Source organism: Stegodyphus dumicola, chromosome 7, assembly GCF_044657685.1.
Source record: "Stegodyphus dumicola isolate Sdum_Otavi_A_Nest chromosome 7, ASM4465768v1".
Taxonomy (NCBI): domain Eukaryota; kingdom Metazoa; phylum Arthropoda; class Arachnida; order Araneae; family Eresidae; genus Stegodyphus; species Stegodyphus dumicola.
In genome coordinates, this window is record NC_140774.1 from 61,271,630 (window position 1) to 61,299,628 (window position 27,999).

The following is a 27,999-nucleotide window of genomic DNA, read 5'->3' on the forward strand; positions in this document are numbered from 1 at the left end:
TCTAAACAATAAAGCCCAAATGCAAATATAGAAAACTGCTTTTTCCTGAAAGCATTTGATTTTAGTTTGCAAATGCTCAACTAAGAATGACAGAACTATATTATTTAAGAATAATGATTTTTGAATAAATTGAATTATATAATATTTTTTCTTATTCCTTCAAAAATGAGTAAAATCCAGCATAATAGCAGTTCCTAGATAATTTCCAAGAACATAATTTAATTGTATTTATATGTGGATCCGGTCCCTAATGGACACAGCATTATAAAGGTACTTCGGCAGTCTATTAATAATCACAGAATACTGTACTGTTACTTTGAAACAAGTCATAATGACTATCTCCTCATTCATGATCATAATATGAGTCATCATCACGAGATTAGGGAATTTTAGCAAATTAGAGAATTCAACCACTTTTAGAAGTAATTACCATGGCTATGAGACAAGCCAGAAGGAAAAAAACAGCCTTGATGTACCTATTTAAGTAATGAATTACAAAAATTAGATTTTCCACAAGGTGGGGATTTTATACAATTAACAACAGGACTTGAAAATTAATTTCTGCAACAAAATCATTTATAAGTAACCTATATCTAACGAAACTTACCCATCTGAGCCATTCCAGCAGCACTCAAACTTATCAAAAATGCAATCATTTTCATATAAACTACACAGTTTAGATCTCAGATATTCATGTACATGGAAGCACTCAATTGGTTTAGTATCCATGTTGAGGTCCCACACTTTGACAGATAAATAGTCTCTAGAAATAATATAACGTCCATTGTTACTAAATTTAACATCAGATATACTTGAGATAATTTCAGAAAAGAAACTCCTATTTGTGGGATCTTCAGGCTCTTCAAACACTGGGGAAAAAAAAAATAATAATAATAATAAATAAAAAACATATTAGATCCTTATAACATTTTAATCTTTAAAAGTTAAATGCTTCTTCAAAAACTCCAGCCTATTTTTTTTTACTACAAAATTCATTTAAGTTACTAAAACATATGCATCTGCTATCAATTTAGATAACATTATTTACCCCAGCTAATGTTACTACACTGCTGGCAACCCAAATTGCAACACCAAGAAAGACAAGAGATATCACAACAAAATTTATTTAGTATATAACATGTTTACCAAGTATCAAATGATTAAATTTATAGACTTCTGTGAAGTGAGGTTCCTTCCAGAATCAGCAGACAGAGTAGCCGCCATTGTTGGAGATCACCGCTGTCATATGCCTCGGCATTGATTCAAAGAGATTTTGGATGTATTCTTGGGGTACAGCAGATCAAGCAGCTTCCACACATTGCCAAAGTTGATCTGTTGTGGCAGCTTAGGATGTAATCTGGGTCAATCGTTCAGCAACCATGGACCACATGTTTTCTATCGGCGAAAGATCTGGAGAGCGAGCCGGCTAGGGAAGCAATTCAATCTGGCGATTGACGAAGAACCCTTGGACAATGTGTGCCACGTGTAGTCGCGCATTATACTGTTGAAATATGGCTGTGGGCAAGCTCTGAAGGTAAGAAAGAGCAACTGGATCCAACACCTCGAAGATGTAGCGCTGGCTGTTTAAAGTACCGGCAATGCATATTAGGAGAGTGCGAGAAGTGATTCCAATACCGCCCCATACCATAATACCGGTGCAGGACCTGTGTGCCGATGCATAATGCAGCTGTTCAGCATCCTCTCTTCACAGTGTCTTCAGACTCGAATCCGAACATGGTGGTGTTGCAGACAGAAGTGCGACTCGTAAGTAAAGACAATTTTATTTCATTCTGCCATCCACATCCTTCTTTCATCGCACCATTGGCGGCATAGATGTCTGTGGTTCTGCGTCAAGGGTAGACAAAGTAATGTACGTCTTGCGGACAGACCACTCTGCTGTAAACAGCGTCAAATGGCATGCGCAGACACTGGATGATGCATTACAGACTGTATGTGCTGTGCTATGGTTCAAGATGTGACCGAGCGATCCATCACTGCCATGATGTCCACAATGTTCCTGTCATCATGTGAAGTGGTGCACTGAGGTGTATGTGATCAAACACGTTGGTCCGCCGTGTTTCCTTCTGCATCCAACAGTCACATATCCGCATTACAGTTGTTTGGTTTCGTCCAACACAACTACCGATTTCCCTGAAAGATAATACAAACTCTCGGTAAGGCACTATCCCTCCTCTGTTGAACTCGGATACTTGATCAAATGATGATCGCTGTTTACTACAAGGCATAATTGATCTTCTTCTTCTTCTTTTTTTTTTTTTTTTTAACCCACAAGAAAAACACAATTGCCGAACTTGAAATTGTCGAACAAATTCAGGAACAACTGAAACTACTCACTTTCTACTGTCCGGCATTCTATTGTAACAGGATCAAGACAAAAAATAAATTTCTCTCTTATTTTACTCAAAGTTTCCAAAAGCGCTTTGAAGTGTCGCCACAGGCGCGCGTGATGTGCATCTGCGCTGAAATTCTAATCATTTGCATATCTCCGCTAATGCATGTTACAAATTTCATGCTATTTGCATGCTTCCTTCAGGGTGTTGCATTTACGGTGGCCAGCAGTGTATATAAGAACCTATTCTTTGGCAAATGTTTCAATGTGATTATGGCATCTGAGCAACACTATATACTAAAAAATTAGTTTCCAGTGAATATATTTGTTTCCAAATTTTATAATACTTTGCTTTAAAAATTAAATACAAATTTATCTCTAATATGTGAACTTGAAATAAACTTATGTTTTAAAATTTGTTTCATTATGTTTTTCAATAAACATACATGAAAAAAATTAATACCTGTAATAACTAACAGGATGTGCTGACTTTATCAAATTAGAATCAGCAGAAAGATCCTTGTTGTTTAAAAAAAAAAAAAAAAAAAAAGTATTTTTTAAACTTGTTATTAAGACACAATGTTAAAAAATTTTCATTTTTATTATTATTAATCAAAACTGGTGTTAGCCCAGAAGGGCTATTAGTCTTAAAATTGCAATCTGTGTTGAATTGCTTTAGATGTCCGAATCACTTTTTAAATTGTTACCACTAACGATATAATCGCGCTGCATAATATTTAAAAAAACTAAATATTGAAGAACCAAAATAAATGTGCGTATATTTCTCGCACTGTGAAAAAACAACGGTACACAGAGTCAAATTTTGAATAATAGAGTCCTCCATCTGGCATGGGCACCTGGAACCCCACTGGAATTTCAAATTTGTTTTATTGTCTCTATCATATTTTGTAAATCTTTAACGATTTTTTATTAAAATCTCAACAGTTTCAAAGTGAGCAGTGGCAATACTGTAGAGAACAAAATAGTTTTATCTGCAGCGCACAATGTCTATAAAAAATTCTAAAGATATGCTGTTTCTAAATATTTGTAGCCCAATGCGGCGTTAGTTTAAATGCTCTCGAAATGTGTCTGTAAATGAAAAAAAAAAAAAATGCCTATTTGGGCATAATATAAAATCTGACAACTTCAGATTTTATAATGATTTACCTACTTACTTAGAAACTTAAAAATCCATTACAATCAGAAACGAAGCATACCTAGACACATCACTGAAAGTTTCAATCATAGTTTCCATTTTTTTTTCACATAGAAGTTCTTTTCTTAAACACTTTTTAAGCCTTCACAGTACAGTAGTCTCAAATCAGAAATTAAACAATTTTATCTAACAAACCTCCCCCCCCCCCAAAAAAAAATATTATTTCATCCAACAATTATGTTCCCCCATTCTTACACAGAACCCATACTGTATTCAAATTTTAAAATTCAAACTATTCTCAAACTGTTTCTGAATTTAGTAATAGTTCATAACAACAGATTTTTCAGTACTTTTTTATTATCCACATCTCCACTCAAGAAACATGAAAAAGTACATAAGGCAATGCACCATGTCACAAAAAAGTATTTGTGGCAAACCAGGCAAAGCACACATATGTTTGAGCACATGTGAAATTACTCTTGTAATTCAAAAAGCATTTTTTTATTAGTATTTTATTTTATTTTTCCCTTCTAGTTAGCCTAAAAAAGTTCTCCATGAAGATAGCTATGCCTTAAGCAAACTGTCATGTGCTTTTTTTTAATCAATCAACAACCAACCCAAGCTAAACATAGCACATGCTGTTTTACAACCTGTATAGCTGCTATACTATTCATCCTTATTACATTATAGTTGCCATTCATGCTTAATGATTCCAACTAATATATATTACAAAAGAAACAATATTCAATATTATTCAAATATGATCTAGAAACTGTCCAATTTTATGTAAGACTGAAAATAACTCACATTTGGCATGCTGATCACATAATGCTGCAGCTCGCATATCACATAAACGTATTGTTCCTTTGCTACTACTGTAAACAAACTCATTACACTGAGAAGGATGGAATTCTGCTGCAGTTATTACTTCAGTTAATTCCTCCATGTTCGTAGGTTTAATATCAACAATATCTTTCAACAATTAAGGGCAAAAACTATAACCATATAAAATAAATTCAAAAACTGATTATTCATGACTGTTTATTTTTATTAATAAGCAAGATTATATATAATATCATAGTTTTTAAATAAAAACTATTTTTCAATACTAGACATGAAAATTTGTATAAAATCTATACAAAGTTACAATAATCAAATACACATACACAGATACAAATAATGGAATTATATAAATAAAGAAAAATATAATTTATGAATACAGAAAAATATGATTTAAGTAGCTATTTACTATGAAATAAGTAGCAATTTGCCTATCATGTTAATGTTCATGAAAAGGGCACACATGACTTAAGACATGACTTCCGTTGAACACTCAACCATATTTTTCATTAATTATATGTTCATAATATTTTTCATTAATTTTTGTTACGTTTTTTAAAATAATAATTCCATAAGTTTTTTTAAATATTTATATTTCAGATGTCATTTATTTCTATTTAAATTATATTTTTCACAATTTTATTTCTTCATTTAATGTAAAGTAAGAGTGAGTGAGTGAGTGATTATGGCGCAAAAACCAGAGATGATTATGACGCGCCAAACACAAGGTGGGATGATTACAATTGTTGTCATTAAAATTCAATAAATAAAAACAAGTAGATAAATGTATCAAATCCAGAGGATGAAGTCATATAAACACAAGTTAAAAGCACATATTAAAATTCAAGACACAGTCTTCTAAATAAATTACATTAGGTAATAAAAGCCAATCTCTTTTAAATAATAAAATAAATTACAATTGACCTCTCTTCCGATTAAACGGTCGAGAGGTAAGTCACAGCTATTAAAATATTTCTGGCGAAGACTATTAAAACATGGACACTCAATTAAAATATGACGAACAGATAAACAAACAGGCTCATTTTCAGCTTTGAGAAGATAGTTATGTGTGACTCTAGTGTGACCTATTCTGAGGCGAGTCAAAAGAACGTCCTCCTTACGATTTCCAGCAAAATCCCAATGTTCAATTCTAGGCTTCACGTTTCTCAACTTGTTGTGATGCTGAACATCCCAAATTTGCTGCCATTTTTTCCGCATCTTCCCCTTGATTACACAGCAGATGTCTCTAAAAGGAATAAGGCGAGTGGACGGTTCAACGGCATATTTGGCTGTGATGTCTGCAAGCTCATTTCCCTTTATTCCTGCATGTCCAGGGACCCAGCAGTACAGGACTTCATATCCTCGAATTGTTAAATTTCTATGAATTTTGAGAACATCCACTACCACAGGATTCTGCATGTTGGGGAAAGCTTCCAAGGATTTAAGAGCACTATATGAGTCTGTATAAACTATGAACTTTTTGTGGCAGAGCTTTGAGATGTACAAAAGACCGTAATATATTGCAGTTAGTTCAGATGTTAGGACTGAGAAAGCATGGTGCAGGCATCGGCCCTCAATGTTATCTTGAAATACAAAAGCCATCCCGACATGATCATTTGACTTTGATCCATCTGTGTATATCGGATGATAACTGCTATATTTGTGCCAGTGCTCAGCGAAGAGTTGTCTGTAAACGATCTCGTTAGTGCTCGCCTTTACGTGATGTTTGAAAATATCGAGAAGCTGGATCCGTGCATTTTCCCAAGGTGGAATTTCAAAATTCTGTACTGCTTGATGCCACATATCAGAGAGGGAAAGTTCCTCAATGACAGGGCGAACTCTTAAAGGAAAAGTAGGAACACAGGATGGACGTGTTTCATATAATGTGTTACACTCATTATCGAGTAAGCACAGCTTATTGGGATGTTCAGGTTGGGATAGAATATTAAAATATTGCAAAAGGGACAATTGCTCACGCCTCAGATAAAGTGATGGTTCGTTAGAGTCAACATATAGGCTCTGTACAGGAGAAGTCCTGAAAGCTCCTGAACAAATCCGCAGACCTTGATGGTGAACAGGATCCAGTTTTAACAAAACAGATGACCGAGCGGATCCATAAACAACTGAGCCATAGTCCAGTCTAGAGCGGATAAGCGCTCTGTAAATGCGAAGCATAGAGCAACGCTCTGCACCCCAGGAGGTGTTTCGCCAACACTTTTAAAATATTTAGTGTTTTTAGACACTTCTTTCTCAGATTTAAAACATGAGAAAGGAAGATCAATTTTCGGTCGAACGTCACTCCTAAAAATTTTACTTTGGGCGCAACTGGAATAATTGTACCATTTAGATATAACTCAGGTTCAGGATGGAGACCTCGCTTCCTACAAAAGTGTACGCACACAGTTTTCTGTTTCGAAAAGGTAAATCCCTGTTTGTTTGACCATTCTTGGATCTTATTCAGAGCCATCTGCAACTGCCTCTGTACGTATCTCATGTCTGCTCCTCGACAGCTAATCTGCAGATCATCAACATATAGAGATCCCAAGATGGTGGGAGGAAGTTCTTTTAGTACAGAATTTATTTTTAAAGTAAACAGGGTTACACTGAGCACACAGCCTTGAGGCACACCCTCTTCCTGTTGAAAAACATCCGAAAAAACAGAGCCAATTCTTACTTGAAAAGTTCTAGCGTTCAGGAAATTCTGAATGAAAATTGGTAGGTTGCCGCGCAAGCCACTCTCGTGAAGATCGCGAAGTATACCGTATCTCCATGCCTTATCATAAGCTTTCTCTATATCGAAGAAAATTGAGACAAGGTGATTTTTTCTTACAGAAGCTTTTCGAATGGATGTCTCTAAGAGGAGCATGTTATCTACAGTTGTTCTCCCCTTTCGAAAACCACTCTGATAAGGCGATATAATATTATTCTTTTCCAAGAAGTAGACTAGGCGGCTGTTTACCATCTTTTCAAACAGTTTGCAAACACAACTGGTAAGGGCAATTGGCCAATAGTTCGAGGGATTCCTCGGGTCTTTCCCTGGCTTCGCAATAGGAATGACAACAGCTCTCCTCCATGCACTGGGAAATGTACGCTCCTTCTACACTCTATTGTAAAGTGTGAGAAGGGCACTCAGTGACTTATAGGACAGATGCTTTAGCATTTCACAATACACGCCATTTAGACCAGGACAAGACCTATGTGTTTGCAACAAAGCTCTCCTTAATTCAACCATAGTAAAGTCTCTATTGTAAGGCTCAGATTTGGAAGAGTTGAATGCGATGGGATTTATTTCAGAGTGTTGCTTGATAGAGAGAAATGCAGGTGAATAGTTTCTGCTTGAAGAAACGGCAGCAAATGTCTCACCAATAGTATTTGCAATTTCTTCTATGGAGCTAATCACTCGGCCATCTTTTTCCAGAAAGGAAAGTGAGTGGTCTTTATACATTCCGCATGCTTTTCGAACTCTTTCCCAAACCCGCTTACTAGGCGTAGAGGATGTTATTGAGGACACATATGAAATCCAGGAATCCCTCTGGCTCTGCCTTCTTACTTTTCGTGCATTTGCTTTGGCTCTTTTAAAGGCTATGAGGTTTCGCAGAGTAGGATATCTACGAAAAATACCCCATGCTTTTTTCTGTTTTTTCAGTGCTTCATGACAGTCGCGATTCCACTATGGTTTCGTATATTTAAGCATTTTTCCTGATGTTCTAGGAATCGAAAGCATAGCTGCCTGAATAATAATATTAGTAACATCTTCCACAGCCTCATCGATATGCACATCTTCTACCATTTCCTCTGTGAGCTCTGCGGAGGAAGAGAAGAGTTCCCAGTCTGCCCTGTCCAGTATAAACCGAGGGAGTCTCGACATGGGGTTTGCTCCTCTTCGTGCAAGAGACACAAAAATGGGGTAATGATCGCTATTGTACAGGTCATTTCCGACACTAAAAGTGCAAAATGGCAACAGAGATGGTGAACAGATGGCAAGGTTGAGAGCGTGGAATGTCCTTGAAGGCTCATGGAAGTAAGTATTCTGCCCATTATTCAGGAGACAAAGGCTATGATCTTCGATCATCTGCTCAATTTGTCTTCCTCGGCAATTTGTGTCTCTACTACCCCAGAGTGGATTATGGCCGTTAAAATCTCCTATTATGATAAAAGGCTCAGGCAGCTGCTCTATTAGGTTATTTAAATCTTGCTGATCAATATGCTCATTTGGAGGCAAATACAGGGAAATGACTGTTACAACAATATCAAGATTTGTTTGAGTAGCGACAACTTGGAGGGGGGTCGTCAACGGAAATGAACTTGAGGGGTAGTCCAGTGAGGTGAGGAGACCTGCACCTCCACTGGCACGCTCACCTGCAAGGTTATCCTTCCTGACAAAAGAAAACCTCCGAAGTTTTGCTTGTTGTTCCGGTTTTAAATTTGTTTCCTGTATTGCGAAGCATACAGGTTGATGAACATTGATTATAGCTTTGATGTCGAGCAGATTTCGGTGGAATCCGCGACAGTTCCATGATACGAGAGTGGCCATTATGAATAGTTTTTGTTCTTTCTGTGCTCTTGTTTGGTTTTTCGTGGAAGTAGATACTTGGGAACTTCCAGACCCTCTTTTACTTCTATACCGTCTGAATCCGCAGATTCAGAAACCATTCCATCAAGAGAGCTATTGCTGGAACTTCTATTTTTATTTGTTTCTTTTCGTGTGGTAGTTTTGGGTTTGCTTTGAATTACTATTTCTTTATTTTGTACTGTATGGGTTGGGTTTTCTTTCTTCTTGTTTGTAGTCTGTTGAGTTTTGTTTGGTGGAGTCTGCATACTAACTGATGTTTGGGTGGCAACTGTGCGAGATCTTTTAAGAGCATTGGCGTAAGATGTATTTTGTCGTAGCTGTGTGCTTTGGACTAATCTTCTGGCTAATCTTCATATGAGATGTTCCTCGTAACCTTTGCAGTCTGCACTTCTTTTTCCAATTTCCATTTTGGGCGGAGGCGTGAAAATGCTGGGTGCTCACCTTTGCAATTTATACAAAGAGGCGCAGCGGTACAATTTTCAGAATCATGGCCAATCTGTGAGCATCGGGCGCATGTGAGGCTGCCACAACAAAACGTCTTAGAATGGCCGAAACGCTGGCATTGGAAGCATCGCATAGGGTTGGGAATATAAGGTCTTATGGGACAATTTAAATATCCGGCCTTAATATTCTTAGGCAGATCAGGCGTGTTGAAGGTAAGGATCACGTGTTTCATATCGATCAACTTACCTTCCTTACGCATCTTGATCCGCCTAGCACCGCAGACATTTTGGTCGGATAGCTCGGAAGCGATCTCTTCTTCAGGAACATACAGAAGGTCGAATTCCGATATTACGCCACGACAATAATTCAGTGTCTTATGTGCTGTTACAGTGACATTCGCTTGCCCAAGTTTAGTTATTTGAAGTAAAGAAGCAGACTGGGTGGCTGAGATTGTATCAATAAGCAAGTCTCCGGAGCGGAGACGCTTTATATTTCTCGGCTCACCAATACAAGAATGAATATATTTATTTATTATGAAAGGAGACATCTTCTGCAGCTCGCCAGAAGGACTAGAAATGACTAGGAAACGGGGACTATTGTTATGATTTTTTTCATTTGTATCTGTGCGTAATTTTTTTGCTGTAGACTTTTCAGAAGTAGGTTCAGTGACTGGTTTAGCAGTAGACTTTTCAGGACTAGGTTGAGTGACTGGTTTAGCAGTAAGCTTTTCAGAATTCGGTTGAGTGACTTCAAAATCCTTTATAAGAAAAATTTTAGGGTTAGCCATCATGAGGAAAGAAAAGATTCGGGTTCGACGGCCCCGCCCACCACGGAGCCCTACATGGGAACACAGATTCCTGTGTTAGGGCTAACCGGACCTATACGCAAACTGAAGCCCCACAGTCGGCTTCCCCGAAAGCAGGTACTCCCGAGAGCTTGACCCCAAGCCACTGACACAAGGACTAGTGACCAGCCGATTGACACCCGTGAGGACGACTAAGGTGCCTCCCGTTTAGCTGAAGCAGAGGCCAAAGCAATGTGTTGGGGACAGTACCTCGCCCCTCAACTACCAGGACCCTCCTTTCCAGCGACACGGGTCTCCACGCACGGCAAACACGTGGGCAGTTTTCTCGCCACTCGAAAACTAGAGACAAGGTCTGTTCCAGTTTCTCGTGACAAGCCCCAAACTCCGTAGAGAGAAACCACAAGGGAGAAGGGAAGGGAAAAAGTTTTAGCCAAGAGGAGAGGAGACGGAAAAGAGGATAGATCACTGGGGCTCCAGGATCGTGACACCCGTCTCACCAAGAAGATGATCCCCTGAAGGGCTAGGGTACCTCGGGATTGCCACACCCGTACTCACAAAAGTGAGCCCCCTGAGGGCTTTAATGTAAAGTAATTCTAGTTCTTAATTTCATTTAGTGAATGAATGTTTCGGACCATTTTATTCTATCACTCTGTTCTTCCAATTTTCAGTACCTTTATGTTATTGCATTAGATACGTACTTGATTATTCTGTAAATTTTTGCAACTGTTACTTCCTATTACAACTTAAAGACTGCTTTATTTGGTTTCTCAGCATTGGCTTTTGTTGGCGTTTCTTTTTTCCTTTCGCGACTGTCAGTATCAAGCTCAATAACTGTCTGATTATGTAAGGCAGTCTGACCCAAACGAAGAAATAACAGGACACTTTATAAGAGTCACTGAAAAACTCTGTGCTCCTTACTATGAAACTTTTAAAGAATTGTATTCCCAAGTAAAAATTTCCAGCTTTAAAATAATAACAATATATGTATCTTACAGCAATAAAAATCTTTTCAATTAGCATTCAGTTCTTCCCCACTTTTAACTGCAACAATATTTATATTTGTTTAAACTAAACAAACTTTCTTTATCTAAATTATACTAACACATTGTTTCCACAGAAAGTAAACTTTGTGTAATATTTTTCTGTATATGCAATGTACACAGTGGTTTGGGGAAGTGGCAGATTTTGAAAATGCAATGCGCAATAATATTATATACATTCTTACATAATTCTGGACATAAGAAGGTACAAATAGGTTATTTACATAAAAATAAAAAACAACTCACTTTTTGAAAATAACATCATCTAAATGGCATCCCTTTCTCAGGAAGCATTCCTGCATTCATGAATGAATGTTTCTCATAACTTTCTATTACTCACTATCTTCTATCACTCAGTACGCCCGTAGTAACAGATAGAATTTCATCACATATCGCAGGTTTTAATTCCTCCAAGTGGATGAGGATATAAGCAGCAAAAGATGACCTTTTAAATGGCCTCAATAAAAGAAATCATATGCTGTCAGATATGGCAATCTTGCAGGTTAGTTCATACTGCCATTAATGGACACAATATGCTTTCCAAAGAAGTCTTATAAAATGGCCATTGATATCCTAGCTGTGCGAGCTGTAGATCCATCTTGCTGAAACCATGTGGAGTCATTCATTTCATATTTATGTACTTCATTCCTCAAAAAGTTTCAACTAAGATCACATACTGTTATGATGTTACAGATATTGACTGTCCACGATTCAAAGAGTGGGCCAATGGAACCATATCATGATAGTGCATTTGAAAATGATGTCGTGCAGTTTTACAACTATTACTGTTTTTCTAATATGCTTTCATTGTGAAAGCATACTGCTCCACATCAAATGAAATTGCATTGTACATGTTACATTATCATTTGTCTCACACAGTGCTGCTATATTTAACAATGACCATGTACAACATGATTCAAAATCTCCCACTCACGTGTCACTCTTTATTAATGGCATAATCCCCATATTCAGCAAGAGTTTACCGTCTAGAAAATTTGATGTGATACAATTGTTTTATATAGCAGATTTGACTGTAGCATTTCTAAATTTAAAAAATCAATTTTTATAAAAATTATACTCCATATAGAAATTATATTTAGTAAAAAGTTAATACTCATTCTAGAAAAAGTCTATACATAAAAGGATACTAAAACTTTGGTCAGTGATTTCTAGATGCCATAAATTAATGCGCAAGTCATCAGCAGATAGATACGTCTCCTGATCACTATTTACTGAAATGGAATTTATATGGTATGTATGGGCATTAGCAAAAATCCTTCTAGGGCTGGCTTCAACCATTAGCTCCATAGGTCTCACAATCGGAACCCGTAAGCTAGTAACAGAAAGAGGATCTTTCAAATGACCAGCATCATCTTTTAAGTTGTAACCGTCAATCCTTTTGTCCCTTTCTGAAACCTTCCAGAGCTTTATAGTTTTGTCTATAAATATATAAATATATATAAACATAATCTATACAAAGAAATATCAGGTAAAATCAGTGTAAGAAAATAATTACTCATAAAGTTTCATGCATCACATTATATCCAATCACACACATCATTTGAAATAAATTTCCAATAAATGACTAGTTTTAAAAATGACTTACGCATTTAAAATAGCTGTAATAGTAAAAAATATTTCATACCACTATATTTACTCATATATTTTCTTCAAATTCTTTAATAATTTTACCTCTTGAAAACCAAGAGGAGAATTATGAGAAGTACACCATTTACAAAGAGATTAAAAGAAGAATTTAACAAAGTAAGAAACACATACGAACAATTGCACTACTCCTGTATTCTATATTTCAAAGTTATCTACAGTAATTGCTTTCAGCATGATTACTTTGTTAGCATCATGCACTTTGCTACAGATTTATACCTTGTACCATAAATCAAAATTTCTAAATCATATTCTGAAAAAATTAGGAAAAGGAATTAATTACTTGAAAAGAGATATACAAGTTAAATATTGTATACCAATTATATATTGTAAGATTTTTAAAAAATTAAGAAAAAAAAAAGCCAAGAAAAGCAAACTTCGCTAAAAATACAAATGATTTAGTGTTGACAAAAAGAGATGGTGTGTGCATGGCATTTTCAGCAGATTATTCTGCCTATGTTTTAATACATAAAAATCTGATGTGTACACATGACTTCCTTGTATGGAATATTAAATTATAAGCATTTTTTCTTGCATTTCATTTAAACTTATTGGATTGAATTAAATCTACTTCGCCGACAGCGCATAAACCACAATAGAATAAATGCATTCTTTAAAATTTACTCTAGTAATTGTTTACCATAGCGACACATTGGCGCTAGATTCACTTAACAGTATTAACAATTATATAACAGTACACTTATATAATAATTACATAACAGAAACTAAGTAACTGTTACATAATTCAATAATTATATAACAGTTAACTTATATATTTCGTTCATATTATAACTAATAATGCACAAAATTTATATCATTTAAAGAATAGAATTATCTAATCGTTGCCACATGTTCTATTCAAATACTATAATAAAGCTAGAATGATGTATAAAAGAAATTAAGCAAACAAAACAAAAAAGAAACAGTTTTTCACAGACGATTGAGTATTTCTCATTTAATTAATTCAGTTCTCACTTTGCGAGAAGGCAAAAATACATAAAAACTCAAAATATCTATATTAAAAATTACGAAGTAAATCTTAAACACTTATTGCCTCGAAAAAATTCCAGAAAGAATTAAGCATGATTTAATTGGCAATAATAAATGAATGCGTTATCTTTGTTGTTGCGAAGCTAAGTCTTTCTAGATTGGCAACAAATCCACTAGTCTCCTGTTTCAAATGTAAACATCAATGGCCGCCATAAAAAAAAGGCTTAGCGGCACTTAAACAACTTTAAAATTGTTGATAATTCTAAAAATATTGCATACAGGTTTACTAAAGGCATAAAAACCTTAACCGGAAGATAAAAACAACATAATACAATCATTTTTAAAGCAAAAAATGTACAATTTACAAACATATAAGAGTAAAGGAGATCACTGAGCCGGGTAACAGAGTGGATTTATATATAAATATATTTATATACGTTTGGTGCAGCCGATTGCAACCAAAATACGAGGTGCACATCTACATGTTATAGCAGTCCTATATAAAAAATTTCAACGTTCTGAGGCTACTCGTTTTTGAGTTATGCGAAATACGTACGTACATACGTTCGTACAGACGCCACGAAAAATTCTCTTCAGAATCAATTTTAAAGCAGTTTTATAATTTTTTTGAAGGAAAAGAGTATTTCATTCTGTCCTTATGTACAGATATCAAGCAAAAACATTGTTAAATTGTATTCGATAGCGGTAAAAATGGATATTTTCATTGAAATATGCTGCCTGAAACTTTTCATGATTACAATACTTCCTTTTTACTTCGTACAAGGAAGTAAAAATGGTTATATTTTTGTGTGCGTGTGAATAAAAATATATTCTCATGAAGACAGTTATCTTCATTTAATTTGGTGCATTAATCAGTTTATCTTACGGCCTAATCTGGATTGTACAACACCAAATGAGGAAGTCTCCAAAACTGAAGTGTTCAAATCACTTTGCCTGTGGTAAAGGAATCACTCTCAAAAATATACAGTGTTCACCATTCATCCCAATTCTTATCTATATCATATACATATCAGAGGTGGCTAAACTTTGCTGCATCTTAGAATTAAAAAAAGTTCAAAAACCACAACTAGACTTCCACGTGTTAACAACTCTGCATTATACCATTTTAGAAGTAGTGACATATTTTTTTTAATTAAAAGAAGCATTTAAACTAATAAAATATTTTACATTGTTTACGTAATTAACATGGTTAGATACAAATAAATACACTCTATAACAAATAAATTCGACGCACCAAGGAGAAATCATCCAACTGCTTTGAAATTTCGTATGCATAAATGTTTTGACCAAATATGCAAATGATTAAAATTTGGTGTCCACTGAATGAATAGTGCGATCTCCAGCACATCGGAACAGCGCATCTAGCAGATGTATATAAGGAGCTGTTCTTGAACAGTTAAAATTTTCTGTTGCATTGCGATTTAGGATACCTTTATTAAAAGCAGTGCAATTCAGCGCCAGTACTGGATAAGCATTGCATCACAACACACTCATAACACTAGTACTTTTGTTTGATATAACCTCAACTGATTCTAAATAAGGCATTTTCTTCTTTTTATAAACAAAGATATGAATTAACTGTTATTGCTGTTTTGCTCACATTTTGAAAAGAATTCTTTTGAGGATTATAAGAGCACAGTTGTGACTACACTCATTTGCAGCTGGTCAAGAGAATTAATATCTGTGAAGTGGGAAAATGAACAAATATATGTGACTGAGAAAAGAGTAACAGATTGGAACAATCATCCATGGGTGAGGAAGGAATAACTGATTGGAACAATCATCTGTGGTAAGTTTTTTACTCATACAGAGCTTCTGGTATAATCAAAAGGCCTAACAAAACAGCAAAAATCCATAAAAGCCTTTCCAGATACACACACACACAAAAAAAAAAAAAAAAAAAAAAAAAAAGGTGATTACTTCCATAACAGGGGCTATTTGGTGAACTGTGCAGAGACTGACAAATGTTTTATGGCAAAAGTTACTGATAACAGTATTGTTCAGAATTCTGCTCAAGTGATAAGTGCAACTCTGGCATGATATGATACAGTCAACAGCATAAGATGCAAGTACCAAAAAATACTACGTTCTTTTTCAAATGCGACACCAGGGATCTTCTGACTTCCAACTTCCTTAAATAATTCTTTCAATAATTAACTGTGTTTAGCAGAAGTTAAATGAAATACAAAGAAGGTATAATAGCCTTTACAATAATGTAAAAGGCTTCTAATTCAGTTGATGAATAATGCTATACAACATTGTTTCAGCAGTCTATTTTTTTTATTATTATTATTATTATTATTATTATTATTATTATTATTTTACTTTTTCAACCTAAGCGTGCTCTTCTGTAATACAAGTAACACAGGACAATTCGTGTTGCAGAAAGAATGCTATCAGATATAAGAAAATTATTTATAAATAAGTTGTGTTGGCACTAAGGCTTTTCATTTAAAAAAGTTTAGTTTTTCTCATACAATTAACACAAGGACTAACATGAGACAAAAACCCAACCTTAAATCAATGAACAAATTCCTCAGATGCCCACTGGATCATCAGCTACTTTGTTTTTTAAATGACAGAGAAAACATTTCAAATCTAGAATCCTGTAAAACTTGAAACAGACTGAATTGACAAACTAGAATCTTCACAATTTTGAATCATTCCACCTTTAATCTAAAAAACTGTTGTAAGGTTTCCCTTACTTTGCATAACAAATTATTTTAACACCTTTCCTAAACCTCTTTTTTTCCTCTCGCATTTTCTCACCACGATGCAAGCACGAAGTTAAGTAAAGAGAGCAGTGAAACGAGTGAATCTTTTAGTTTATTCAGAGCGTATTTTCGCTAGCCAGCGCACGTTACGAGTCTGTCCTTTCTGTTACGCGGAGTTTCTGATATGCCTTTTTGGCCATTTAATAAGTATCACGCCAGGTAGGTTGTTAATTCAACCTAGTTAGCCTTAAATTAGTAGTCCAGCATTACTCTTTATACTTGAATTTATTGTATAATGATTCTTAAGTTCACCTCAAGTTGTTCGTGTTATTGTAAGCATGAAGCATGCGCCTTTTCTGTTCAGAGTTTGACGAATAATAAAGGATTATTTTTACCCTTCTTCTGTGCTGGCATTCTTTATGCCTGTGAGAGAAGTCACCAGGTGCCTTAGTAGGATCTAGCAGAGTTTCTGTTATGAAAGAGAGTATGATCCTACACTGTTAATAAACAAAACTTTTTTTTTAATATACCATCAAATGAAACTTACAGAAAATTCAAGTAATCAGTGTGCTGCATTTTCTCAAAAATTCTCAAAGCACTGTGATAAATTTGATCACACATAATCTACTATTAATAGGTCTTGGATGTTTCTAACAATTCAGGCAATAGTATGTAAATGGATATTTCCTCATTATTTCAGGCTGTTTAGTAAGTAACAGCAAGGTAACATGCAAACATCTACAAATGAGTGACAGGTCCCAACAATGAACATTTATGGTTTACTCAGGAGAGAAAAGCTGCGAGTAAACCATGCGTAATACTTTTCTTCATGTAAATGTTAACATTTCACAAACACCTGTCTCGCCAAAAGAACAGCTCTGAAGTGGTTAAGTTTTTCCATGTTTAAATAAACAAATAAATAAAACACTTAAAATGTTCGATTTATTGAGAAGTGGGCTAGATGCTATATTTTTCTTTCAAAAAAGGCACACTTTACAACAAATTTGAATGTGACAAAAATAACTATATTAAAAATACATGTTAGCTCAGCCTTTACAAAAATACTATAAATAGGAATAGTTTTATGACAGATGTGTATTTTCTACATCTAATACAAATAAGCAAATAATTGGTCCTGGAAAAAATTGTGGACATAAATGGAAAAGCTGTTTGCATGGAGATAAAACAAAGCTAGCAGGCTTCTTACGCAGTACTGGATAATTGGCAAAATTATTATGAGAAACTAGTCTTTCTCACTCAGATTTCAAATGAAGAGGCAGCCACATTCATGGCAAAAATGCCTGACCACATTTAAAATGGACTGACAGATTATTCAGACTGTTGGCAAACTTATAAAACAGAGGAACTACATAAAACAGATTAGAGATGTTTTACTGTAAGGCCTAAGTTTCATTTTGGTTATCCAACAACTATTGCTCACAAATAAACTTTTCTGTTAAAAGACTTGAGGTACACTGCTAAATGGCGGAATAAAAATTAGTAAGGCATAGTTTGCCATTATCAAGAATCTTACCACGCAGTGTTCATAAGGTGAAAGTCCTTGGAGCAAGAAAATGCTTCTGATGCTATGTTAAAACTAATTGGGGAAATATGGCAGCCACGAAATATATGTGAGAAGTTATAAGGTATTTCTCCCACCTTCCTAATACGCCTTCATGGTGTAGTGGTTCTGTATACTGGGCCAGTATTTCAGAGGTCCGTCGTTCGATTACCGATGAAGGCGGTTGCTAATTTTTCATCTCTTCTGCTACTAAAAATTACCTAATGTCTCTAGAAAATAATAAGTGGACATGAACTTCGCATTAATCTAGCATTTCAAAAATGTGGGCCACAATAATAAGAAAGTACCCATAATGCTATGTTGCATATGACTCCAGTTATTACCAATGGAACAATTCATTAATGGAATACTGAACTATCAATCGAAATTCCCATTATATTTTTTCTTCTTTCCAGCATGATCACAGCCTGCCTCTAATTTTGAGGAAAAAAATTTTAAATTTATCTTTCCTTAATTTCCCTAGCTGGTTAGCATCCTTCCTAGTATACATTTTACCTATTAATTACCAACAATATATGTACTACAAAAGTCCAGCTTCTGAAGAAAAAAGCTACAAAGAGCACTTGAAATTCCTTTAGCATTTTACTGTGCTACTGCTGCTATGAAACAAAATTTCTTTTTCATGTAGCTGATATAAGCTACAATGATTGTGCTTGTTCACAGGTTTTCACCCAAGGAAATTCAGAAGTTTTTATCTGTGAAAATTTCTAACCCAAAATTTAAAGAAGATCTTTAAATGCAATTTACTTAGAGAAACTGATGTTAAAATTGCACTTACATTTATTAAATGCTTTCACTTCAGGAGTATTTATTAGTTTTCTTTTAAACATTGAGAATTTAATTTTCATCCTAATTTACTTATTTATAAGCCTCTGATAGTTTTACACTTGTTAATTCAAGAATTATAGTTTAAACCATATCCATAGCTGCCAACCTTGAAATCTGAAAAACTCGACTGATTTTTTGGGGGGGGGGCACAAAACAAAAGGAAACAAAGTTTTTACACTGTGTGGCAATGCCATTTCAAAGGAGGTTCAATCATACCGAAATCAACTTTAAAATGCATGATTTCAATTACTGAAACATTAATAATATGATTCAGATCATATGCTGAGAAAAATCCCTAGGAGAGAAAAGAAGCTTTTATTTATCAAAGCACTTTTAAACAGGGTTCGTACACATTTCTGCACACGGAAATTAAGTACTTTTAAGGACCATTAATGAAAAAATTAAGGACCTATAAGCAAATGGGAACTGAGTAAATTCAATTAAAAATATTATCTATGCTGAACTTTTGTAATACCATCCTAAAAATAAAATAGATCCATAAGTCGGATGCATTATTATTAAACATAATTATTAATAATTTTGAGAATAAAATAAACTTTGTGAAATTTATCAAGTAGCATTAAATATTTTACTCATAATAATTGGACATATTTGAAAGAAGATAAGTGACATTTTATTTAGTTTTTACTAACAGTTAGCTTTATGTTGATTTTTCTAATGTCTCATTTTGTCACATACTCAGTCTAGTGGCTTAGTAAATAGTAAGTAGATTTTATGTCAAGCAGCATAAAGCGAGAAGTAAAATCACAATCAGCATGATTCAAAACAAAAGACTGGCTGTTGTCACTGCTCCAGCTTACCTAAAGACAGACCACCTACTGATTAGAACAAACCTAAAAACCTGATGCAAACACGGTTCTCAAGTTTTGAAAGTTAGGTGGGCTCTATCTGATGCAGTTAGTGTTGCAGTTTCTCGCAGAGTTCCAGGGGTTGTAACTCAGTTAATGTAGTTTATCCACTTGCGCTAAAGACGTGCCATGCACGTTGAGACGCTTATGTCTCAATCCATGCGCAAAAATGAAAATAACGTGGTGCACACGTCGCCTAACAACGAGATTGTTTATTTCTCGAGTTACAGCTCTGGACTGCACTCGCAGAAGCGGAGCAGCATAAATGAGACATTTTAACACTTGTTATATTGTAGCGCATGGCACTGCAACCATGAAGTTTAATCGTAGCACAAGTGGTTCAGGCCCTAATAATCCACTAAAGCACCAGAGGTGACAAATTATTTTGTTATTTTAAGTCTCACTAGACGCACAGAATAGGTTTACACAAATTTTCACATTTTTGTGTTTTATCTTGTGACCACATTAACGGTTAATGAAAGGCAATATATGGCTTTAAAATGCAGAGATAATTTTTAAAAGTAACCAGCTAGTTATAATTCAATTAGGTACTAGATAATCTCAGTCATTACGGATTTACATGGGCACTATTAAATTTTACTTATTTTTTAACAATATTTGTTAAAAAAGCCCCATTAAATCACAATCAAATAAAATTTCACAGTTTAAAATACATGTAATTTATGGCATCGACTCTTAAAACGATATTACGATAATTATACAATAAAAGCTACAAAATATTTATGTTTTGTAGCAACACTCAAAAATATTTATGCGTCTTTTTAATTTGAAGCCTTAACAGACATTTTGGCTAATTTATATCAATTTCCTTCTCTTTAAGCATATTTTCTAACAGTTAGAACTTTGTCTTACAGGGTTCGTACACATTTCTGCACACGGAAATTAAGTACTTTTAAGGACCATTAATGAAAAAAATTAAGGACCTATGAGCAAATGAGAACTGAATAAATTTAATTAAAAATATTATTCTATGCCTGAATTTCACTTTTGCAATATCATCCTAAAAATAAAATAGATCTCTAAGTAGTATGCATTATTACTAAAATTAATGAACATAATTATTTATAAGTTTGAGAATAAAATAAAACTCCATGCAGTTTACCAAGTAGCATTAAATATTTTACATTAATAATGGGTTTGACATATTTGAAAGAAGATATGTGACATTCACGTTTTACTAATAATTAGCTTTATGTTGATTTTTTTATACCTCATTTTGTCACATACTTAATCAGTCTAGAGGAGAGGTTCTCAACCAGTGGTACGCAAGAAAAAAATAGGTGGTACACAAACAAGCAAAGTATTTTAAGCTATTTATTTCAAAACAGTAAGTGGTAGCAGTACTTTGTAGTAGTGGTACTAAATGTTTTCAATTTTTGTTTAGATGGTAAACGTTAGTCAAAAGGTTGAGAACCGCTGGTCTAGAGGTTTAGTAAATAGCAGGTAGATTTTATGTCAAATGGCATAGGTTAAAATGAGAAGCAAGATCATAATCAGCATCATTCATAACAAAAGATTGAATATTATCACCGCTGTTGCTTGTCTAGAGAGAGACCTGCTGATTAGAACAAACCTGAAAGGCCTGATGTAGGCACGGTTGGCAAGTGTTGAAAGTTAGTCAGGCTCTGTTTGATGCAGTTAGTGTCATAGCTTTGTGTAGAGTTCCAGGAGTTGTAACCCAGTTAATATAATTTCAGGTTCCAATAAGCCATTAAAGCAACAGGGGGGATAAGTTGTTTTGCATTATTTTAACTCTCACTAGATGCAAAGAATAAGTTATACTTGAATTTCTACATTTTTGTGTTTTATCTTGTGATCACAGTGAGTATTAATGAAAGGCAATAACTCGCTTTAATATGTAGAGATGTAAGCAGTTAGTTATAAATAATTAAATTAGGAAAATAGTTAACCTTAGTCATTATGGACTCACATGGCCACTATTAAATTTTTTAACAGTATTTGTTAAAAAGGCCTATTAAAATCAAAATCTAATACAGTCAAAAGTCTTTAACCCTTTGCGGCATGGTGGGTCAATATATGTCCCACCTAATTTATATTTATTTTCTCAGTTAGCAATTTCCGTTAGAAATTTTCTAATCTTTTAAAAATAATCTATTTTAGTTATTATTTTTCTCAGTAGATGTTACTAATATACCAGGGCTTAAGTTTATAAGCAAAAAATATTCAAAATACTATCACAAGAGTGATATCCATGTATCTCGCATTTTTCAACATTTTAAAAATTTTGGTATACAGTTTATGATATGTATGATTCTTTTTAATATTCAAAGGTATTTTATTTTCAAAAATCTTAATTGGATTCAATATTTTATAACATTAATTTTGCAGTTGAAATAAGTGGGTTAAAAATTGTCCCACCACACACTTGAATTTCCGCTCAATAGATGGCAGCACTCACGTTTATTTTTTCTTTTCTTTTTTGCATCTACTTTTTTCGTGATTGCGCACGCTTTTACATCCGTTGTATACTCTGATGTGCTAAAATGTCTAGAAAAAAGTTAACAACTCAGGAAGCTTTGGATCTTTTTGCTGAATTGCCATCCGATGCGACTTCTTCAGATGTGATTGCTTCAGATGTCAGTTCTGATTCAGGTGAAACTGAAATCCAGGAGAGAATAACTGAGGTTGAAGTTATTGCTGAAGAAGAAAGGGAAGTAGTTATAATTTGTTTCGCTTTTTAACACAGACCCATCTATGCATGTGGCTGCCATCTATGCATGTGGCACTGTAAATATGAATGGGAAGTATCTACGCAAAAATTTAAAAGACGAATTTATGTCAAGAGAATATATAGACTTTTCAGTTAGCGATGATTCAATTTATTGCATAAAATGAAAGGATAAAAGATCTGTTTCTATCCTGTCTTGCTTGGAAAAGGCAACTGAAATGAAAGAAATTAATAGAAAAGAACGAGATGGAAAGACAAAAAAAGTATTGTGCCCAAACAGCATTATTTCATACAATAAGAATATGGGATATGTCGACTGATTGATCAACTGAAAGGACTATATGAAATAGACCGCAAAAGCAAGAAATGGTGGCACATGATTTTTTTTTTTTTTTTTACTTTTTAAATGCAAGTATAGTAAACGCATTTATTCTATTTAAATTTGTTCGCGAACCCGATCATGACGTAAAAACAATGAAAGATTTTATTCTCTCAGTTATAGAAAGTCTAATGGCACTTGCAGGCAAGAAAGAGCTGAAAAGAAAACTGAAATCCCCAGTTCAAATAAAAACTAAAAACCTGTTCGTACAACCAGAAAAGAGACTAAAACATGTAAGTCACATGCCAAAGAGAATGAGCAGAAGAAGATGTGCATATTGCAGCACATCGAAAGAAGAACGACGAACATTTTGGATGTGTGAAACATGGGAAGTGCCTCTATGCTTACAAAAGAATGAAACAACATGTTTTTCAAATTTTCATGAAAAATGACTTTTTTTCAATTTTAATCATATATAGATGTTTTTGAATCAAGTGCCAATTTTAATATTTTATTTAGTATCATATGTACGAGTATCAAACTTTAATCTTAAAATAATATTCAAGAAAATATTTTCCTTTGTTCCTAAAATTTAAAAATACTAAATATATATATATATGCAAAATGTGAATATGCAAAATTTTACAAGTCATGCATATATCAATAAGTAGAAAATGCATTTTAGTGTGTTTATTATGAATATTTTAGAATGCACGCTTTATTTTGTTTATTCATTCCACATATGATTTTTTTTTCCTGCTATACACCAATATGCTATAAGACATGTGCTAGTTGCATGGTGGGACAAACGGTATCCCACCTTATCCCATAAAAAATAAAAGTGCAGAATTTTTTTCAAGCTTTAAAGGCACTTAAGTAAGTCCATCTGACTTATTCTAAGGCATTTTTTTAAAGATTAAAATATATTTTAAATATGCGTGTCGCAAAGGGTTAATCCGGACTCGTCGGGACTTCGGCGATTCCGGATTATAGATCATCAGTTTAAATCTGGTAAGATGGCATGCAGAAATTATAAAATTAAAAATATGAAACCGTAATTTATAAAATAATGAGCAATTATGATCTAAAGGGTATCAAAATTTACAAAAAAAGAAGCTTAATATTTGTTTACTTTATTAAACATTTTTTTCAACGCGCGCATGCGTAAAGTATACCTTACGCATAGCCGAAATTAGAAAATTGCAACCAGAAAACTATTTGATTTGTATTCGTGATATTTATAATGACAAGGAATTTGATTTAAATCATATCAAAGACGGAGTACATCGAGATTAAATACTACATTTAGTAAGGAATTATAAGCTGAATAAAATAAAAACATCTGCCCTGAAGATAACGATAGTGCTGACAGATCAACTTCCAGTTCATTGCGTGCCGCGACGTCCCCCCCCCCGCAGAGCAGCGTGAAATTGATAAACAGATTTCGGAACGGTTAGATAAAAAAAGGATATACCTTTATCCATTTTTAGCAATTCGTTTTTTGTTTGATGGACATCGAAACATACTTTTGTTTTCTAGATCCTTTGGGAGCTCCAGCATCGGAAATTCTATTTGACATAATCGAAAATTCAAGCTTACTTTTATAAAATTGCTCTTACAGTCTGCAAAAAATAATAAGCCGGATCCAATTCGAAGATTAAGGAACAGTGCAATCATCAACATTAATTGAAATAGATAATTAGATAATTTTAGCTTATACCGTTCGTTATGCATTAAACGCGCACGCGAAAACATATTCTGCGCTTGTGCAGACGCATATGCGCAGTCGTAAATGTCTTGTGCGCACGTGTAAAACGCCTAAGCGCATGCGCAGAAAGATTTTAGCTTTGAGGTCCGGATTATGGGTGTCCGAATTAATGACTTTTGACTGTAAAAATTCACAGTTTAAAATGCATGTAATTTACGATACTGATTCTTAAAGGATATTAGAATAATTACGCATTGAAAGCTACAAAACATTTATGTTTTGTAACAACACCACCCAACAAAATATTTATCCATCATTTTAATTTGAAGCCTTCCCAGACATTTTGGCTACTTTATATCGATTTCCTTCTCTTTAAGCATCTTTTCTAACAATTAGAGATTTGTCTCAATATGCAAACCAATGCTCTCGCTAGTTTCTGCATGCTTTATCTCCTAACTTGTCAACCTCTCCACAATGTAGCTATGAGGGTTTATTTGATTTGGTGAAAGTTAAATAGTCCAAAACCCCCAATAGACGTGAAGCAAATTATCACTATGTCTGAAAGTAACTACAATATCAGACAAAGGTTTAAATAAGCCTCTTATTTAAAAAGAACTTTAAACAAACATAAAGGCATGTTCTGATGCTTCAATTACATCTCACGGTGATGTAATTAAACAAGAACAGTCAAATTCAAACTAAAAATGTGGACTAGTGGTCAAAGATTATACAACTTAATTTTAATTTAATCTGGCTCAGTAATTCTATCATATGAGGAAACAGAAATGGAAAATTATACTAAAGGCTGAAATCATATACAATTTTGTAATTTACATAATAATAACTGCACATATCTTTGAAGAATAATTTTCTTTATGTATTCAGTTTCTTTCTTCAGCATGTTTCCTTTTCATTTTAGAATTTTTGGATTTAATTAAGGATTTCTGATTTTGTTTTTCTAAAAAACACTAAATGCATTTAGAATGTATAGAAAAAGTGACTAATTTAATTTCTTTAGTAATATGGATTTCAGAAGAAATATGAAATATATATTGTAAAGGCCAGTTACAGAGCTCGTGTGGCAGAATTTTTAGAATTTAGTGACACACCAAACAAAAAAATCAAAATGGCAAAACTTTTAGAATTTAGACAGGCATTGGAAGCAGAATTTAGAAAGGCACTATGCAGTCGAATTTAGGATCCACAAAGATTGCATTAGATGGGAAAATGCTTAGTGCCAGCTCTGTGTATTATGCATTAAGACATATTAGATGGATCTTTTAAATTGTAAGTTTACAATTTCTTTATTAATAAAAAAAAACCCTTTCTATAATGCCAGCCCAAGTGATAAGATTAGAAGCATTTTTGATATTTTCCATGCTTGTGTCTAGTGAAAAGTAGAGAAAATAAAGGGAAGATAAACATTTTAAGAAAAAGATTCTAGTATCAGGAGTAAAACATTCAAATGTTATGTCTTCATTGTTCTTCCAGACGTTCTCTAAAAAGTAAGAAATTCATCGGAAACTTTCTGTAAAATACATCCATTACGCATTGATACCATGGAGACATTTTTCATTTTGTCACATATTTATCTAATCTTCTAGAATCATGGGTCTATAAATCTTGCCTTCTAATCTTTCTAAATTTTCCAGGCTGCAATGTCAAAAATACTACAGAAAAATTATCCCAACCAATTCTGTAACAGCAAAAAGCCAGAAATATTTTGGAAAAAAAAAGGAGGGAAAAAGTGCAAAATTAATTTTATAGAGAAAATTGATGCATAATCTGAGAATTTTGAATATTCTGAGACAATTACATGGGAAATATGCTTACTATGAAAAAATTAAAAACAAGATATTTTAATTAATTACATAGTTAATTTTGTTTTTGCTAAGAGATGTTTTGCAAATTATGCTTAATAGCATTATATCTTGTTTATTTTTCAGATACAAAATATTGTATAATAAGTTGCCAAAATGAAACTTTATAATATGACAGCGAAAAATAAAAATGTTTTATTTTAATGTTATTTTTTAAATATAATTCCAATATATTACACATAAAATCTATCAAAGTTATGATGTTATAAAAAAATTGTCGAAAAATTCTCAGATTTCGGAATTAAAAATTTTCTATAGAAAGAAACTGATCTTAAATTCGCCAAAATGTTGACAAGTCGCCAAAATTTAGAACCGTTTAATAAAAGAATTCACATCCCCAAAAGCGAAAATTGTTTAAGAGCTCTTTATTACAAACAATGAATTTCGAAATGCTTATGCTCACTTCTTGCTTAGAAACTCGAGTATCCCATCATTTATATTAGAAATAGAAACAAATTAATAACCATGATCCCATTCAAAAGATAACCATATACATCAGTGAATCGCCAAAAATATTCCTCTAAAATGCTAATTGACATTCAAAATGACAGCCATAAAAACAGACAGAAATTTCAGATGATTAAATTTAAGGACCTTCTACTGATTTTGGCCAAAATTAAGGACTTTTAAGGACCAAAAATTGATTCCAAAAAAATGAAGGGCTTTTAAGGTCTCTTAAGGACCGTATGAACTCTGTCTTAATACACAAGACAATGTTCTCACTAGTTTCTACGTGTTTTAGCTCCTAACCTGTCAACCTCTCCAAAATGTACCTAGATTTAGGTTTTACTTGATCTGGTGAAAGTTAAATAGTCCAAAACACTCCAGACAGATGTGAAGCAAATTATTGCTATGTCTGAAAGTAGCTACAAAGATTTAAATAAGCTTCTTATTTAAAAAGAACTCAGAACATAAAGGCATGTTATAATGCTATATAAATCAACTACAGCTCGAGATGATGTAATTAAACAAGAAGAATCAAATTCAAACTAAAAATATGGGCTAGTGATCAAAGACTATACAATTTAATTTCATTTTAAGCTCAGTAACTTTATCATCATAACAAATTCAAATGTCAACAGCAGTAATGTAAAGACAAATAATTAAGAATTAGCAGAGCTGGCTGGAACAAATACAGGGAGCAAGTAAATGTCAGAAATACACTCTTGTCTTACACTCCAAAAACCTCTGTTTAAAAACTCTAAATGATTTGAATTCTAGTGAGAAAATAGAAATGGAAAATTATAGTAAAGGCTGAAATTGTAAACAATTCGATAATTTACATAATAATATCTGTACATATCTTTGAAGAATAATTTCCCTTTCTCTTAATGCATTGTTTCTTTTTTCCACGTTTCCTTCCCATTTTAGAATTTTTGGACTTAATTAAAGATTTTTGTTATTCAAAAAACACTAAATGCATTTAGAATGTATAGAGAAAGCTGCTAATTTTATTTTAATGATATGAACATTCAAAAGAAATATGAAATGTAGATGGTAAGGTC

General features: G+C 33.7%; 1 protein-coding gene across 1 annotated transcript in view; it reads right to left on the bottom strand.

The window, feature by feature from the left end:
• tws (protein phosphatase 2 regulatory subunit tws) overlaps window positions 1–27,999 on the bottom strand; it is a 54,037-nt gene that overhangs the window by 13,810 nt on the left and 12,228 nt on the right. Inside the window, exons 5-7 of the mRNA XM_035362532.2 lie at window positions 12,357–12,647; window positions 4,314–4,478; window positions 608–869 (exon numbers count right to left, since the gene is read on the bottom strand). Of these exons, the coding sequence (XP_035218423.1) occupies window positions 608–869; window positions 4,314–4,478; window positions 12,357–12,647 (718 nt within the window). The remainder of the gene's footprint in view (window positions 1–607; window positions 870–4,313; window positions 4,479–12,356; window positions 12,648–27,999) is intronic.